The 14702-nt window shown below is 32.8% G+C and overlaps 1 protein-coding gene across 1 annotated transcript in view; it reads left to right on the forward strand.

The window, feature by feature from the left end:
- Positions 1-14702, forward strand: part of LOC134695187 (neurobeachin-like protein 1) — a 136666-nt gene that overhangs the window by 27603 nt on the left and 94361 nt on the right. Inside the window, exons 11-17 of the mRNA XM_063556397.1 lie at positions 4855-4938; positions 7284-7382; positions 9672-9912; positions 11504-11607; positions 12966-13067; positions 13462-13598; positions 14541-14673. Coding sequence (XP_063412467.1) covers positions 4855-4938; positions 7284-7382; positions 9672-9912; positions 11504-11607; positions 12966-13067; positions 13462-13598; positions 14541-14673 — 900 coding nt within the window. The remainder of the gene's footprint in view (positions 1-4854; positions 4939-7283; positions 7383-9671; positions 9913-11503; positions 11608-12965; positions 13068-13461; positions 13599-14540; positions 14674-14702) is intronic.

The following is a 14702-nucleotide window of genomic DNA, read 5'->3' on the forward strand; positions in this document are numbered from 1 at the left end:
ATAAAAATTACTTGAAAATAGCTTAACTCATCGGATGGAAACAAATAAAAATAACACCCTCTCCTCTCCTCCCTGTTAACACATGGAAATTACACCATTATATTTATTGAAGAGACCGCAAGCATCTTTGAAACAATAGAGTTCTTTACAAAGTCACTAGAGTTATCTTTCTTTGTACATTGAATTGATCATCAACATTAATTAAAATGTCTTCTTTTGTAACATAAATTAGTCTTTAAAATCATAAGAAACCTCAAATTAAAAAAAAATTATGCATATGTTTTGATAACTAAATGGATAGTTTTCATTATACAACTTATGTACATATACTTTTTTTCTGAGGAAAGTTCTGTAATTTGTCCACATTTAGAAGAAGTTTACTTATTTTTAATTGCTTGCTTCCAGGAAGCAATTTGCCAACATATTTTCTGTATGCATAGTGACCTGAGCATAAACCTCTTAGTAAAAATCTGGCATGAATCTGTCATTAAAATAAACAATTATCTGATTGTACATGTTAAACACATGCCCAATACCCATGTTTTTTGTTATTTGTTTATAATAAGGTGACAATCGGTAAACTTCGGCTTCAAAACTCAGCATTTAATGAGCAGCCATATTTCTTAAATCATTACAGACAGAGAGAGAAAAAAAATTGACGATTATACGATATATTTGCGTAAAAACCATAAAATCGTGCACAGAGGACTAAGTTTATGATATATACATACATAGGTTCAAGAATTTGATAAACATTATTCTTCAACACTCACTGGTTTCTTACAAAATAACAACACATTTTTTGAAGTGACCATCATTGGATTAGACTATCCTAAGGTCACGGGGATTATTTTGCCCCATTTCAGAAACAAAGAAAATAAAAAATATTTTTGAAGTGATCGTCATTGTATTAGACTGTCCTCAGATCACGGGGATTATTCTGCCATTTTCGGCAAACAAAGGTTAAAAATGCAAAAGTAAAATTGTCTTATTGTTTTTCACAAAAATCCTTCTGGCATTTTTCCTTTTTGCAGCATATTTAAAAGTTCAATTCCAGATGCCCCTCTCTTGGTCATTGAATTGCAAGCTGAACTTTTCCTGGACACCATTTAACTTCAACACAATTTTTCTGAATCATTTCAGATATAGATGCAATGTCAATTCTAAGCCTTTTATCTTCAACCAATTTTGTGGATTTAATTGCCTCAGTGACACTTTTGTTATCGATGAAGGCTGTTATAGGTATCTGTTCTCCACATATGTCTTCTACTATTTTCTGAAAATATAATGTGTCCAAACCCTCTTGCAAACTTAATGCTTCTGCTGGAAGACCGAACTACCCTTTCTATCTTATTGGCTTGCCATGAAGTGGGACGTTTCCATTTCGATCTTTTATCCAAACAATATGAGCTCCTGTACTTCCTTTCCTTTACCATAATTGAAATTTTCTAAAGCTGCATCACTTAAAACAAAGATTTCCCAGTCTTCTGTCACATGTCTTTTAATGATGGATATAATTGAATAGGCTTTATGTCCTTTAACTTTCCAATGTTTTTAATAGCACGTAGAAGATTGCATACTAAAGTACTAATGCACTTTTAAGTTTAGTACTTAAATCAACAAGATCAAAAGCTAAATCTGGTCTTAATCCTTGAACTGTCTAGTTCAATTGCCCTACCATTCTGCATTAATCTGTTTGCTCTTTTTGGGTAAGTTGTTTAAATTTTTGAAACGCACACTGTAGCTCTATGTGTTGGTGATCTAGTTTTTATACGACCGCAAATTTTGAAAAAATTTTCGTCGTATATTGCTATCACGTTGGCGTCGTCGTCGTCGTCGTCGTCGTCGTCGTCGTCGTCGTCGTCGTCGTCGTCGTCGTCGTCCGAATACTTTTAGTTTTCGCACTCTAACTTTAGTAAAAGTGAATAGAAATCTATGAAATTTTAACACAAGGTTTATGACCATAAAAGGAAGGCTGGTATTGATTTTGGGAGTTTTGGTCCCAACTTTTTAGGAATTAGGGGCCAAAAAGGGCCCAAATAAGCATTTTCTTGGTTTTCGCACTATAACTTTAGTTTAAGTTAATAGAAATCTACGAAATTTTGACACAAGGTTTATGACCTCAAAAGAAAGGTTGGGATTGATTTTTGGGAGTTTTGGTTTCAACAGTTTAGGAATTAGGGGCCAAAAAAGGGCCCAAATAAGCATTATTCTTGGTTTTCGCACAATAACTTTAGATAAAGTAAATAGAAATTAATGAAATTTAAACACAATGTTTGTGACCACAAAAGGAAGGTTGGTATTGATTTTGGGAGTTTCGGTCCCAACAGTTTAGGAATAAGGGGCCAAAAAGGGACCCAAATAAGCATTTTTCTTGGTTTTCGCACCATAGCGTTAGTATAAGTAAATAGAAATCTATGAAATTTAAACACAAGGTTAATGACTATAAAAGGAAGGTTGGTATTGATTTTGGGAGTTTTGGTCCCAACAGTTAAGGAAAAAGGGGCCCAAAGGGTCCAAAATTAAACTTTGTTTGATTTCATCAAAATTGAATAATTGGGGTTCTTTAATATGCCGAATCTAACTGTGTATGTAGATTCTTAATTTTTGGTGCCGTTTTCAAATTGGTCTACATTAAGGTCCAAAGGGTCCAAAATTAAACTTAGTTTGATTTTAACAAAAATTGAAACCTTGGGGTTCTTATATATGCTGAATCTAAAAATGTACTTAGATTTTTTATTATTGGCCCAGTTTTCAAGTTGGCCCAATTCGAGGTCCAAAATTAAACATTGTTTGATTTCATCAAAAATTGAATAATTGGGGTTCTTTGATATGCCAAATCTAACTGTGTATGTAGATTCTTAATTTTAGGTCCAGTTTTAACATTGGTCTAAATTAAAGTGCAAAGGGTCCAAAATTAAACTAAGTTTGATTTTAACAAAAATTAAATTCTTGGGCCTCTTTGATATGCTGAATCTAAACATGTACTTAGATTTTTGATTATGGGCCCAGTTTTCAAGTTGGTCCAAATCAGGATATAAAATTATTATATTAAGTATTGTGCAATAGCAAGTCTTATCAATTGCACAGTATTGTGCAATGGCAAGAAATATCTAATTTCACAATATTGTGAAATAGCAAATTTTTTTTTAATTAAGAGTTATCTTTCTTTGTCCAGTATAGTAAGCAAGAAATATCTGCAATAATTTTTTTTAATTGGAGTTATCTTTCTTTGTCCAGAATCAACTTAAATCTTTGTTATATACAATATACAATGTATATTCACTTTTTACTACCAACTGATAAATTTAAATAATCTTTACCATTCAGTGATAACAAGCAGTTTTTTTACATCTTAATATTTTATGATGTATTTAAATGAGTAGTAATTGTTGCAAACTCCATTAGAATATTTTAATTGAAATTAGTTTTGGAATAAGGGAAAGGGGGATGTGATTAAAAAATTGGGTTCAATTTTCTCATTTGAAATTTCATAAATAAAAAGAAAATTTCTTCAAACATTTTTTTGAGAGGATTGATATTCAACAGCATAGTGAATTGCTCTATGAGAAAACAAAAATTTTAAGTTCATTTGAATACATTCATTCTGTGTCAGAAACCTATGCTGTGTCAACTATTTAATCACAATCCAAATTTAGAGCGGAATCCAGCTTGAATGTTGTGTCCATACTTGCCCCAACCGTTCAGGGTTCAACATCTGCGGTCGTATAAAGCTACGCCCTGCGGAGCATCTGGTTCCATGTATATTGAATGATCTAGTTGTATACCTTCATTGTTTTGCTTTAGCATGAAACCAATGTAACGAAAATACACTTCTTCAATTTTTCCTGCTATGAACCTTTTCTTTAATTTTTCTATCAATTTTTCAACTTCTTTATGTCCTGCATGAAGAAAATCATCAACATGACAACAGAAAATACTATGGGCAGGTCCCTTAACTGTCAAATGTAATGAATATTCTAAAAGATCCTTTACCTATAATACGTACATCCTGTTCTAACTTGTTTCCTTGTAAAAATGCTGATTTTATGTCGGTAGTTTTTATTGTCCATTTCTTGCTTGCAGCAAATGTAAGGAATATTCTAAAAGATCCTTTACCTGTTGTAGGGCTATGTTTAGGAATGAAAGATTGTTCTTCAAAATCTCGAGCTACTAGTCTAGCTCTAGTGTCTCTCCATTTTTATTTGTAATCACCCATCTAGTAGAAATTGTCTTTTGGCCACCATCTCCAAACTTCCTCATAAGTGTTAAATTGCTTCAGCTTTTCTAGAATTAGAATTACATGTGGATATTGAGCACATGTTTAACATGTACAATCAGATAATAGTTTAATATAAGGACAGATCCATTCGTATTGCGATTACTGGATTTTTACGAGAGGGTCACGCTGAGGTCACTTTGCATACGGAAAATATATCGGCCAATTGCTTCCTTGTTTCTAGATATGAACAAATTAAAGAATTTTTTTCAGAAAAAAGTATATGTAAATAAGTTTTATAATGAAAACTATCCATTTAGCTATAAAAAAATATATACATTATTTTTTTTGATTTGAGGTTTCATATGACTTTAAGTCACAAAAACATAAACTCAGTACAATCATGAAAAATGAAGCAAGAAAAATCCTTAAAATTTTACAGTGTTTTATTTAATTTAATTTTCTTAATTTTTACTTAATTAGAATATATCTCAGTTTTTAGATGATGAAGGTTGTCAGGCTGTTTGAGCACCTATATATTAATTTTTTGGTTTATGGGTAAATCACTTGAGCAAGAAATGTATTTTCAATATTTGATGATATAGGAAAATTAACATTTTTTTTTTGCACTTTAGTTAACAGGAAGTGAAGGCCAGACTTTAGCAATGTCAGTGTTGGGAGTAATGAACTCAGTCCTGTCAGGATCTGTTAGTGCTAAGGTTTGTAGTGTCAGTGTTGGGAGTAATGAACTCAGTCCTGTCAGGATCTGTTAGTGCTAAGGTTTGTAGTGTCAGTGTTGGGAGTAGTGAACTCAGTCCTGTCAGGATCTATTAGTGCTAAGGTTTGTAGACTCGAATCAGTGTTTGGAGTAATGAACTCAGTCCTGTCAGGATCTGTTAGTGCTAAGGTTTGTAGACTCGAATCAGTGTTTGGAGTAATGAACTCAGTCCTGTCAGGATCTGTTAGTGCTAAGGTTTGTAAACTCGTGTCAGTGTTGGGAGTAATGAACTCAGTCCTGTCAGGATCTGTTAGTGCTAAGGTTTGTAGTGTCAGTGTTGGGAGTAATGAACTCAGTCCTGTCAGGATCTGTTAGTGCTAAGGTTTGTAGTGTCAGTGTTGGGAGTAGTGAACTCAGTCCTGTCAGGATCTGTTAGTGCTAAGGTTTGTAGTGTCAGTGTTGGGAGTAATGAACTCAGTCCTGTCAGGATCTGTTAGTGCTAAGGTTTGTAGACTCGAATCAGTGATTGGAGTAATGAACTCAGTCCTGTCAGGATCTGTTAGTGCTAAGGTTTGTAGTGTCAGTGTTGGGAGTAGTGAACTCAGTCCTGTCAGGATCTATTAGTGCTAAGGTTTGTAGACTTGTGTCAGTGTTGAGAGTAACAAACTCAGTCCTGTCAGGGTCTGTTAGTGCTAAGGTTTATAGATTCCTGTCAGTGTTGGGAGTAACAAACTCAGTCCTGTCAGGATCTGTTAGTGCTAAGGTTTGTAGACTCATGTCTCTTTTTTGGCTTTTAAATAAAGACTGAAGTAAACATTACAGTAATCTGGTTACTGTACAACTTGATTGTTGTGGTTTCTTATAAATTGACTGATAGATACAAGATCTAACTTAATTGTTAAGTTTATTAGTCATGTTAATTACACCTGAAAAACAAAAAGAAATGAAACAACAGAAAGGAAATAAGATTTTTATTTTCATGATTCAAACAAATTAATCCTTAATGTCAGTGTCATACATGTACACGTGTTTGATATTTAATAATTAAAGAATAAATGCCATCTGGCAATTTGATTGAGTGAAAAACAGTATAATATATTTCTCAGAAATTGAATTGTTCTCTCATTCTCAGAATATGTCCAAACACTCTTAGTAAATAGTGTGTATGTATAATAAGCAATGAAGGCTTTAAAGAATTTGTTAGTTTTTAGCTCACCTGGCCCACAGGGCCAAGTGAGCTTTTCTCATCACTTGGTGTCGTAGTCGTAGTCGTCTGTCGTCATTAACTTTTACAAAAATCTATTCCTCTGAAACTACTGGGCCAAATAAAATCAAACTTTGCTACAATCATCATTGGTGTATCTAGTTTCAAAAATGTGTCCGGTGACCTGGCAAACCAACCAAGATGGCGGCCATGTCTTAAAATATAACATAGGGGTAAAATGCAGTTTTAGGCTTATAACTCAAATACCAAAGCATTTAGAGCAAATCTGACAGAGTAAAATGGTTTATCAGGTCGAGATCTATCTGCCCTGAAATTTTCAGATGAATTGGACAACTTGTTGTTAGGTTGCTGCCCCTGAATTGGTAATTTTAAGGAAATTTTGCTGTTTTTTTGCCCCACCTACGATAGTAGAGGGACATTATGTTTTCTGGTCTGTTCAGTTGTTCGTCTGTCCGTCTGTCTGTCTGTTCGTCCGTCCGTTCGTCCGTCTGTCCCGCTTCAGGTTAAAGTTTTTGGTCAAGGTAGTTTTTGATGAAGTTGAAGTCCAATCGACTTCAAACTTAGTACACATGTTCCCTATGATATGATCTTTCTAATTTTAATGCTAAATTAGAGTTTTTACCCCAATTTCAAGGTCCAATGAACATGGGAAATGATAGTGCGAGTGGGGCATTCGTGTACTGAGGACACATTCTTGTTGGTTATTATCTTGAATATATTCATAGATAGAGATAAACTGAAAACAGCAATAATTTACAGCAAAGTAAGACCTAGAAATAAGTCAACATGACCAAAATGGTCAGTTGACCCCTTTAGGAGTACATTTGTAATTGCCCTTTATAGTCAATTTTTAACAATTTTCATAAAATTTGTTAATTTTTACTAACATTTTCCACTGCAACTACTGGGCCAATCCTGATAGATAGGGATAATTGTACGCAGCAAGAATGTTGAGTAAAGTTAGATCTACAAACACATCACCATCACCAAAACACAATTTTGTCATGAATCCATCTGTGTCTTTTGTTGAAAATGCACATAGGTTAGACCAAGGTGAGTGACACAGGCTCTTTAGAGCCTCTAGGTTTTTTGTATATTAGACATTTTGTTATATTTTACAGGAACGATTTCATTTAAGAGTTGGTTATGTGAAGTTTGTGGAGGCTTTAAAAAGTCTTGGTCAGCCTTCCATAGATCTATTGAAAGCTGTTTTAAATTTAGTGAGTAGTCTAAAAATAATCATCTATCTCCTCACTTTTACACATTTTTCTGAGAATATTTACCAGCTGAAGATAACATTTTGTAATCACTAGTCATATAATAGTTGGTGACCAATCAATTTGTTATATGTTAAATATATTGCACAGCTTGTTTGACCTAACTTTGTCTGACATCAGAAGTCAACAGATCAAGTTCTAACTAACATATACATTTATGAATAACTAATTCAACACATTACATCATCAATTTAAATTTTTGAGATAAGTTTGTAAATAATATGATATACTATGCTGATAACATTGCTAATGCAACATGTCTTGAAAAGTTGTTCTGTACATTAGAATGAAAAAAACACCTTAAAGGGGCACTAGCTACAAGATATATAAAAAATCTAATTAAGAAATAATTCATGGAAGCCATAGATTTGTTGGAAAATTTACACATGGCCTGGGCCGTGATATTCAAATTTTATCCTGAGCGTTAGTGAGGGATAAAATTAACGAATATCACGGCCAAGGCCATGTGTAAATTTACAACAAATCTATGGCTTCCATGAATTATTTCGATTCAAATAGGACAAATAAGTTCATTCAAATACTCAAGCAAGGATGGGTATGCCGTGTGTGTAGCTGTTCTTCTTTACTTCTGATTATATAGAGCTCAAATAATCACATAAATCTTTAGCTTGCATTTATTTTTTCGTAAATTATCGCTAGAAAAAAATATGTTTAATTCTCACACCCAATATTTGCGACTTTTAATTAACATGTTTTCTCGTAAGCTACCATCAAAATCAAAATTGACATGTGGTGGACTCGCTGAAATCAGTTAATATGCGAATAATGGAATAGAATAGAAAATAAAACAACACCTACCTCAGAATTCCATTTTAATACAATAGTATACAAACTTCAATGCTTACAAAACAAATTATATTGTTTTTATACTGCAACTTAAATTAGTTTATTGATAGCTTTTATAATCGTAACATAAATATCAAGATAATTTTCATCCCTTAATGAACCCCTGACTTTATAAAGAAAGCGTTCCATGATGAAATTGGCATTGCACAAAAGAAAGCTGTGTTACTATATAAAGAAATAAACACAACTAGTTGTAGTATATTATTTCTTTTTATTATGCATCCGAATAAGAATAAAAATTTGTTTGTCTTTTGTTTTATTTCGATTTTTAATACAATAAAATCGGCAATGCGTTTGCAAATAAGTTCAAATACATGTGGATTTACGTGGGAGGTATATTGTAACATCCATTATTTTGAATATTTCTGAGTGTGCGCTTAGTATAAATATTTTGAGAATTTTCACACGGCGTTTGTTTACAAAGCGAAAGGAGTCAACATATTAGAATATGTTATTTTTTTTGCTCAATCATTAATATGATGTGAATAGTGAAATAATTATTCGCTTTTAACAATCTGTATGATTCAATTTTGTCAAATAAGCTTAAAAACATTGATTAAGAATTATTCACTTGCAAGTGAGTAATTCAACCTCATTGAATCCATATTCATGTGAACTTTAGCTTGAGATGGATAACACATTAATTGTATGTGTATAGTTATTTAAAGGAAAAGAATGTCAACATTGAAAGTGAAACAAAGGTCAATCTTTTGATTGACTCATTCAATCCACAAAAAATCATTCTTACACAGGAAAAAATTATGATAAACATTTATTTTTCATCTATTATATAGAATAATTCAACAGCACAACTCTCTTAATCTTTTTACATCTATGTTTATGTTTACATCGATAATATGGTCATTGGATGACTTTAGAGGTCAACTTGATAGTTAATTACATGGTGTTTAGACTAAAATACACACACAAAAAAACTACGTATTTTCATGCCCTTGCCCTGTTAATTGTTTATTTTAGCCTTTTAAAAGTTTTGATAAATGTTTTAGTTTGTTATAATTCAAATATGAGAGAGTTTGATTAAAATTGGTGAACATGAATTTGACTGCTAGTGCCCCTTTAACGAATAAAAGGTTAGTTATTTTGGAATTAGTTAGTGGTGTTTAAATTTTTGTGGACAACTGCAGACAACTGCACGGACAACTGCACCTTGTTTATTTAGTTTCTGTCCAGAAATAATTACTAATTGTGGTTGATTGTGTCATAGATGATGTCATAGATGATGGTCAGTTATTTCATAAAGAAGATAATTTTTAACATCTCTGCTTTTGATATTAAGTTTGTATTCCTGAAACTTTGGGGATTATCTTGAAGTCAAGTTAATAAATAGGTTTGTTGTTTGAACAGGTTGTAGAGACAGAATTTGACAGTACAAAACATCTGGTGGTCCACAATACACAAGCTGCTATTATGTTACTACACTGGTTACCAGATATACAGTCACATGACTTACAGATGTGGTTGTCAGAGTGTTTAGGTACTCTATGTGCTAAATCCTACAACAAAATGAATTGCTGCAGAGATGGAATGATTGGTGCTATTCTACAGGTCCTAGAGAGGTTAAAACAGATCAATACTAAGGCTGTTGGTAGGTAAAGTTAGGTTAAAACAGATCAATACTAAGGCTGTTGGTATGTGAAGTAAGGTTAAAACAGATCAATACTAAGACTGTTGGTAAGTGAAGTTAGGTTAAAACAGATCAATACTAAGGCTGTTGGTAAGTGAAGTTAGGTTAAAACAGATCAATATTAAGGCTGTTGGTAGGTGAAGCTAGGTTAATACAGATCAATACTAATGCTGTTGGTAGGTGAAGTTAGGTTAAACCAAATCAATACTAAGGCTGTTGGTAGGTGAAGTTAGGTTAAAACAGATCAATACTTAGGCTGTTTGTATGTGTAGTTAGGTTCAAATAGATCAATACTAAGGCTGTTGGTAGGTGAAGTTAGGTTAAAACAGATCAATACTAAGGCTGTTGGTAGGTGAAGTTAGGTAAAAACAGATCAATAGTAAGGGTGTTGGGATGTGAACCAAGGTTAAAACAGATCAATACTAAGGCTGTTGGTAGGTGAAGTTAGGTTAAAACAGATCAATACTTAGGCTGTTGGTAGGTGAAGTTAGGTTAAAACAGATAAATACTAAGGCTTTGGTAGGTGAAGTTAGGTTAAAACAGATCAATACTAAGGCTGTTGGTAGGTGAAGTTAGGTTAAAACAGATCAATACTCAGGGTGTTGGAATGTGAAGTAAGGTTAAAACAGATTAATACTTAGGCTGTTGGTAGGTGAAGTTGGGTGAAATATATCAATACTAAGACTTTTGGTAGGTGGAGTAAGGTTAAAACAGATCAATAGTAAGGGTGTTATAATGTGAAGTAAGGTTTAAACAGATCAATACTTAGGCTGTTGGTAAGTGAAGTTAGGTTAAACCAGATCAATACTTAGGCTGTTGGTAGGTGAAGCTAGGTTAAAACAGATCAATACTCCGGCTGTTGGTAGGTGAAGTTAGGTTAAAATAAATCAACACTCATGCTGTTGGTAGGCGAAGTTAGGTTAAAACAGATCAATAGTATGGCTGTTGGTTGGTGAAGTTAGGTTAAGATAGATCAATACTCAGGCTGTTGGTAGGTGAAGTTAGGTTAAAATAGATCAATACTCAGGCTGTTGGTAGGTGAAGTAAGGTTAAAACAGATCAATACTAAGGCTGTTGGTAGGTCAAGTAGTTGATTGTTAGAAAGGTAAAAACATGTTAGGTAAATGGAAGGTATTATACCTATAACATATACTGGTATCATATGATGAGTCTGTGGATTCATTACTATTTCATTGGATATCCATGAAAATGAAAGTTTTTCCTCAATCCACAAAGATTGATACCCTGGAAGATAAATGAATCCAGAGTAAACTCCTAGACACCAGGATATCAGTGTAAGTTATAGTTAGTATACACTGATCTTAAGTTTTAGTGTCATAATGTATTGAAGCTATTGGTAAAAGCTTTTTCATTTTTTATAAATTTTAGAATTTACAAGTTATGGGATTCTTTTCTTTAACAAGGGAGATAATTCTAAGTTGAAATAAAAGCTGTTATATATTTGTAGGCTATTTGATAGGCTGATTAAGACAAATTTCTATATTTGTAGGTTATTTGATAGGCTGATTAAGACAAATTTCTATATTTGTAGGTTATTTGATAAGCTTATTAGAATGTTTGGGTACACAGTCAATTACAGCAACAGAACTCAAGAAACTGATTAGCCTTCTAAGACTTGACGAAGAAGAAAATCAGGTATTTCTAATTTTGGAATGAACATGGTTAACAGTTTTATATTCATGGAAAAACAAAGATGATAAAGTTTCAGGGGAGATAATCAACATTTTATGTCCTTTGTTTACTATAGTACCTAACAAGGGGAGATAATGAATAATTAATGTTCTGTGTTTACTATTATAGGGTGTGTTTGGATATACGCCTGAGGCAGCCTATGGTTACCCATAGGTATCTATGGTTACCCATAGGTACCTATGGTTTGATATGTTATACATAAAATTTCAAATTATAGGTACCAATGTGTAACCATAGGCGGCCTCAGGCATATATCCAAACACGCCCAATGTCTCTAACAAGGGGAGATAATGAATAATTAATGTCCTTTGTTTACTTTAGTGCCTAATAAGATTTTGTGGATAGATCTAATTAACCTTAAAATGATCATTTTGATTTTTTATGTCCAAAAATAAGCAGATCAGACATATGACCTTATTTACTGATTACTTTAGTTTGGGATTAATTGTAATTGATATATTCAATGAGACTGTAAAAATTATTTTTTTATTAAGGTGGTACCCAACACTTTCACTAAAATTAATTTGGCTCGTTTAATTTTTCTAAAATTTTGACAAATTATTTATTCTGACCATTTTACAAAAATATATAAAAATCAAAAAAATTGAACCAAGCGTTTTATCAGAATAATTACACTGGTTATATAGCAATTTGACAAACACCAATTTTGATCATTGTGAAGCTTTATATTGCCTTCACAAGGCAACGTAATTAAAAAGTTTAGCTGATATTACAGAGTTATCTCCCTGTAGTGTTAGGTACCACCTTAAGATAAACAATCATTTCACCTGGCATTGCTGTGTGTAAAATGTATTTCTGCAGTTTATAAAAGCCTTTCAAAAATTTGTCATTCATTGAAAATGGAACTTCATTATCCACCTAAACCTACGAAATCCACAAAAATTGGTTTCTAACGAATAATAATTAATTCACAATATAAAACAAAAAAATAGTAAATGGGGATAGACATTCACTCCACTGTAACCACAGACAAAAAACTCAGCCACTTATGTTTTTTGTGTCTGACCTCCTAAAGAAGGAAAGCATTTTAATGCCCTTCCTACGTACAATAGCAGAGCATGGTATTTATAGTTTGTGCATCTGTCTGCTGTTTTCGGTACACATGTTTATTATGATGTGAAGGTTTAAGCTAAATAAAGGTTTTGACGGGTTCACTGAACATGGAAATCAGACAAATATCCCTAACAATGTAGTTAAATGTATCTTTGTCTACTCTTGGTCAGATTGTTGTCTCTTTGACACATTCTCCATTTCCATTCTCAATTTTATTTGTATTTTAGAATCCTTACTGTAGCAGGCTTATGAGGGCAATGTCAACAATGGCTAGAAGAGAGGGAAATGAAGGGGCATTACATTTCTTAAGTCTACAGGAACATAATGATGTAAGTTTATCCACCACATTACTAGAAAACACCATCATTGTGGGGATCAAGGTTGACTTTATACTTCAATCATCTAACCTAGTACAAGGTTTCAGCATTAATGATATAGGACTAATATAGTATCTATGTTAAAGGTTAAAGGACAAGGTCATCAATTATAATAATTGAAAGACAGCTAAATCATGTTGTCTCATTGGCAGTTATACCACATCTTCTTATTTTTATAAAGAAGAGTTGTGTGAGAAAACAATCATTTAAATTTGTATGGTAATGGATTACTTTAATATATTGTGACTTGGATGGAGAGTTGTCTCATTGGCACTTGTACCACATCTTACTATATCTATGCCAAGCTTGTTAGTTTCCTTGCTTTATTGTTGATTATTGATTTTAGTGTGTTACTTTACCAGCTGGCATCAAGAAATGGCCAGGTGTGGCATTCTCATTCCATGCTTGGTTGTGTTTAGACACAGAAGTTGACCTTACCACACATAACATAGCTGGTATAACCTACAGAAGACAGCTATACAGGTACAGATTAATACAATAGACATAGGGGGTGGGGCAATTGGAGGGGCCTGATAATGAAATCCAGGGCTTAAAAACATGAAATCCCAAGTTCCTGATTTTGAATAAATGGTTTCGTAAAAAGAATTCCAAGATCCCGAAGGATCAATCCTGAAATCCGGAGCTTAAAAACACTCAATCACGTAGTCCTGATAAAGGTCCTATCCCCCCTCACATATTAACACATATAGCTGGTCTAACCAATATAAAACAGCTATACAGGTACATATTAATACAATATATATATAAATTAAACAGGTCATTCTATACTAGAAATAATTTTCAAATTGTTACCTTTCGTGTAAAGAGCTGTGATTGACTGTGTAGGCAGGTTGAAACATTATTTATATGCCTGTCCTAAGTCAATATCTTTTGGTTGCCATTGGTTGCTGTCTGACAAGCAGGGTTTTTATTTTGTATTGAAGATTACAGCAAATAAATTAAATATTTGGCAAATTCCTTATCTCAATAGTTTAAAACATATTATATTTTAATTATATTGATAAATATACTTAAGTGATAAATAAAGTTAACTTGTTTGAAATATCTTCTAAAAAAACTCATCATAGATACCAGGTCTAAATTTTGTATATACACCAGACGCGTTTTTCATCTACTAAAGACTCATCAGTGAATCCAAATAGTTAAAAAGGCCAAATAAAGTACGAAGTTAAAGAGCATTGAGGACCAAAATTCCTAAAAGTTTTGCCAAAAACAGCTTAGGTAATCCATGCCTGAAGTAGAAAAAGCCTTAGTATTTCAAAAATTTTGTAAACAGTTAATTTATAAATATAACTAAAAGGTCTTTATTGACCTACTGATGTTGTCTGTTCCATGGTGGGGTCGTTGTCTCTTTGACACATTCACCATTTCCATTCTCAATTTTACTTTGATATTTTTCAACAGCTTTATATCTAGTACTGGGTGTGGATTGGAAAGTTTTGTAACTGCAGAGTTTGACATTGTGATATCTGTATTCAACAAAAAAGAGCATTCTTCTGTTCTGGTGGCAAATACGACCATTGGAGATGGACATTGGGTAGGTTTATATATATATCAAGATACTTA

Source organism: Mytilus trossulus, chromosome 13 (assembly GCF_036588685.1).
Source record: "Mytilus trossulus isolate FHL-02 chromosome 13, PNRI_Mtr1.1.1.hap1, whole genome shotgun sequence".
Taxonomy (NCBI): Eukaryota; Metazoa; Mollusca; class Bivalvia; order Mytilida; family Mytilidae; genus Mytilus; species Mytilus trossulus.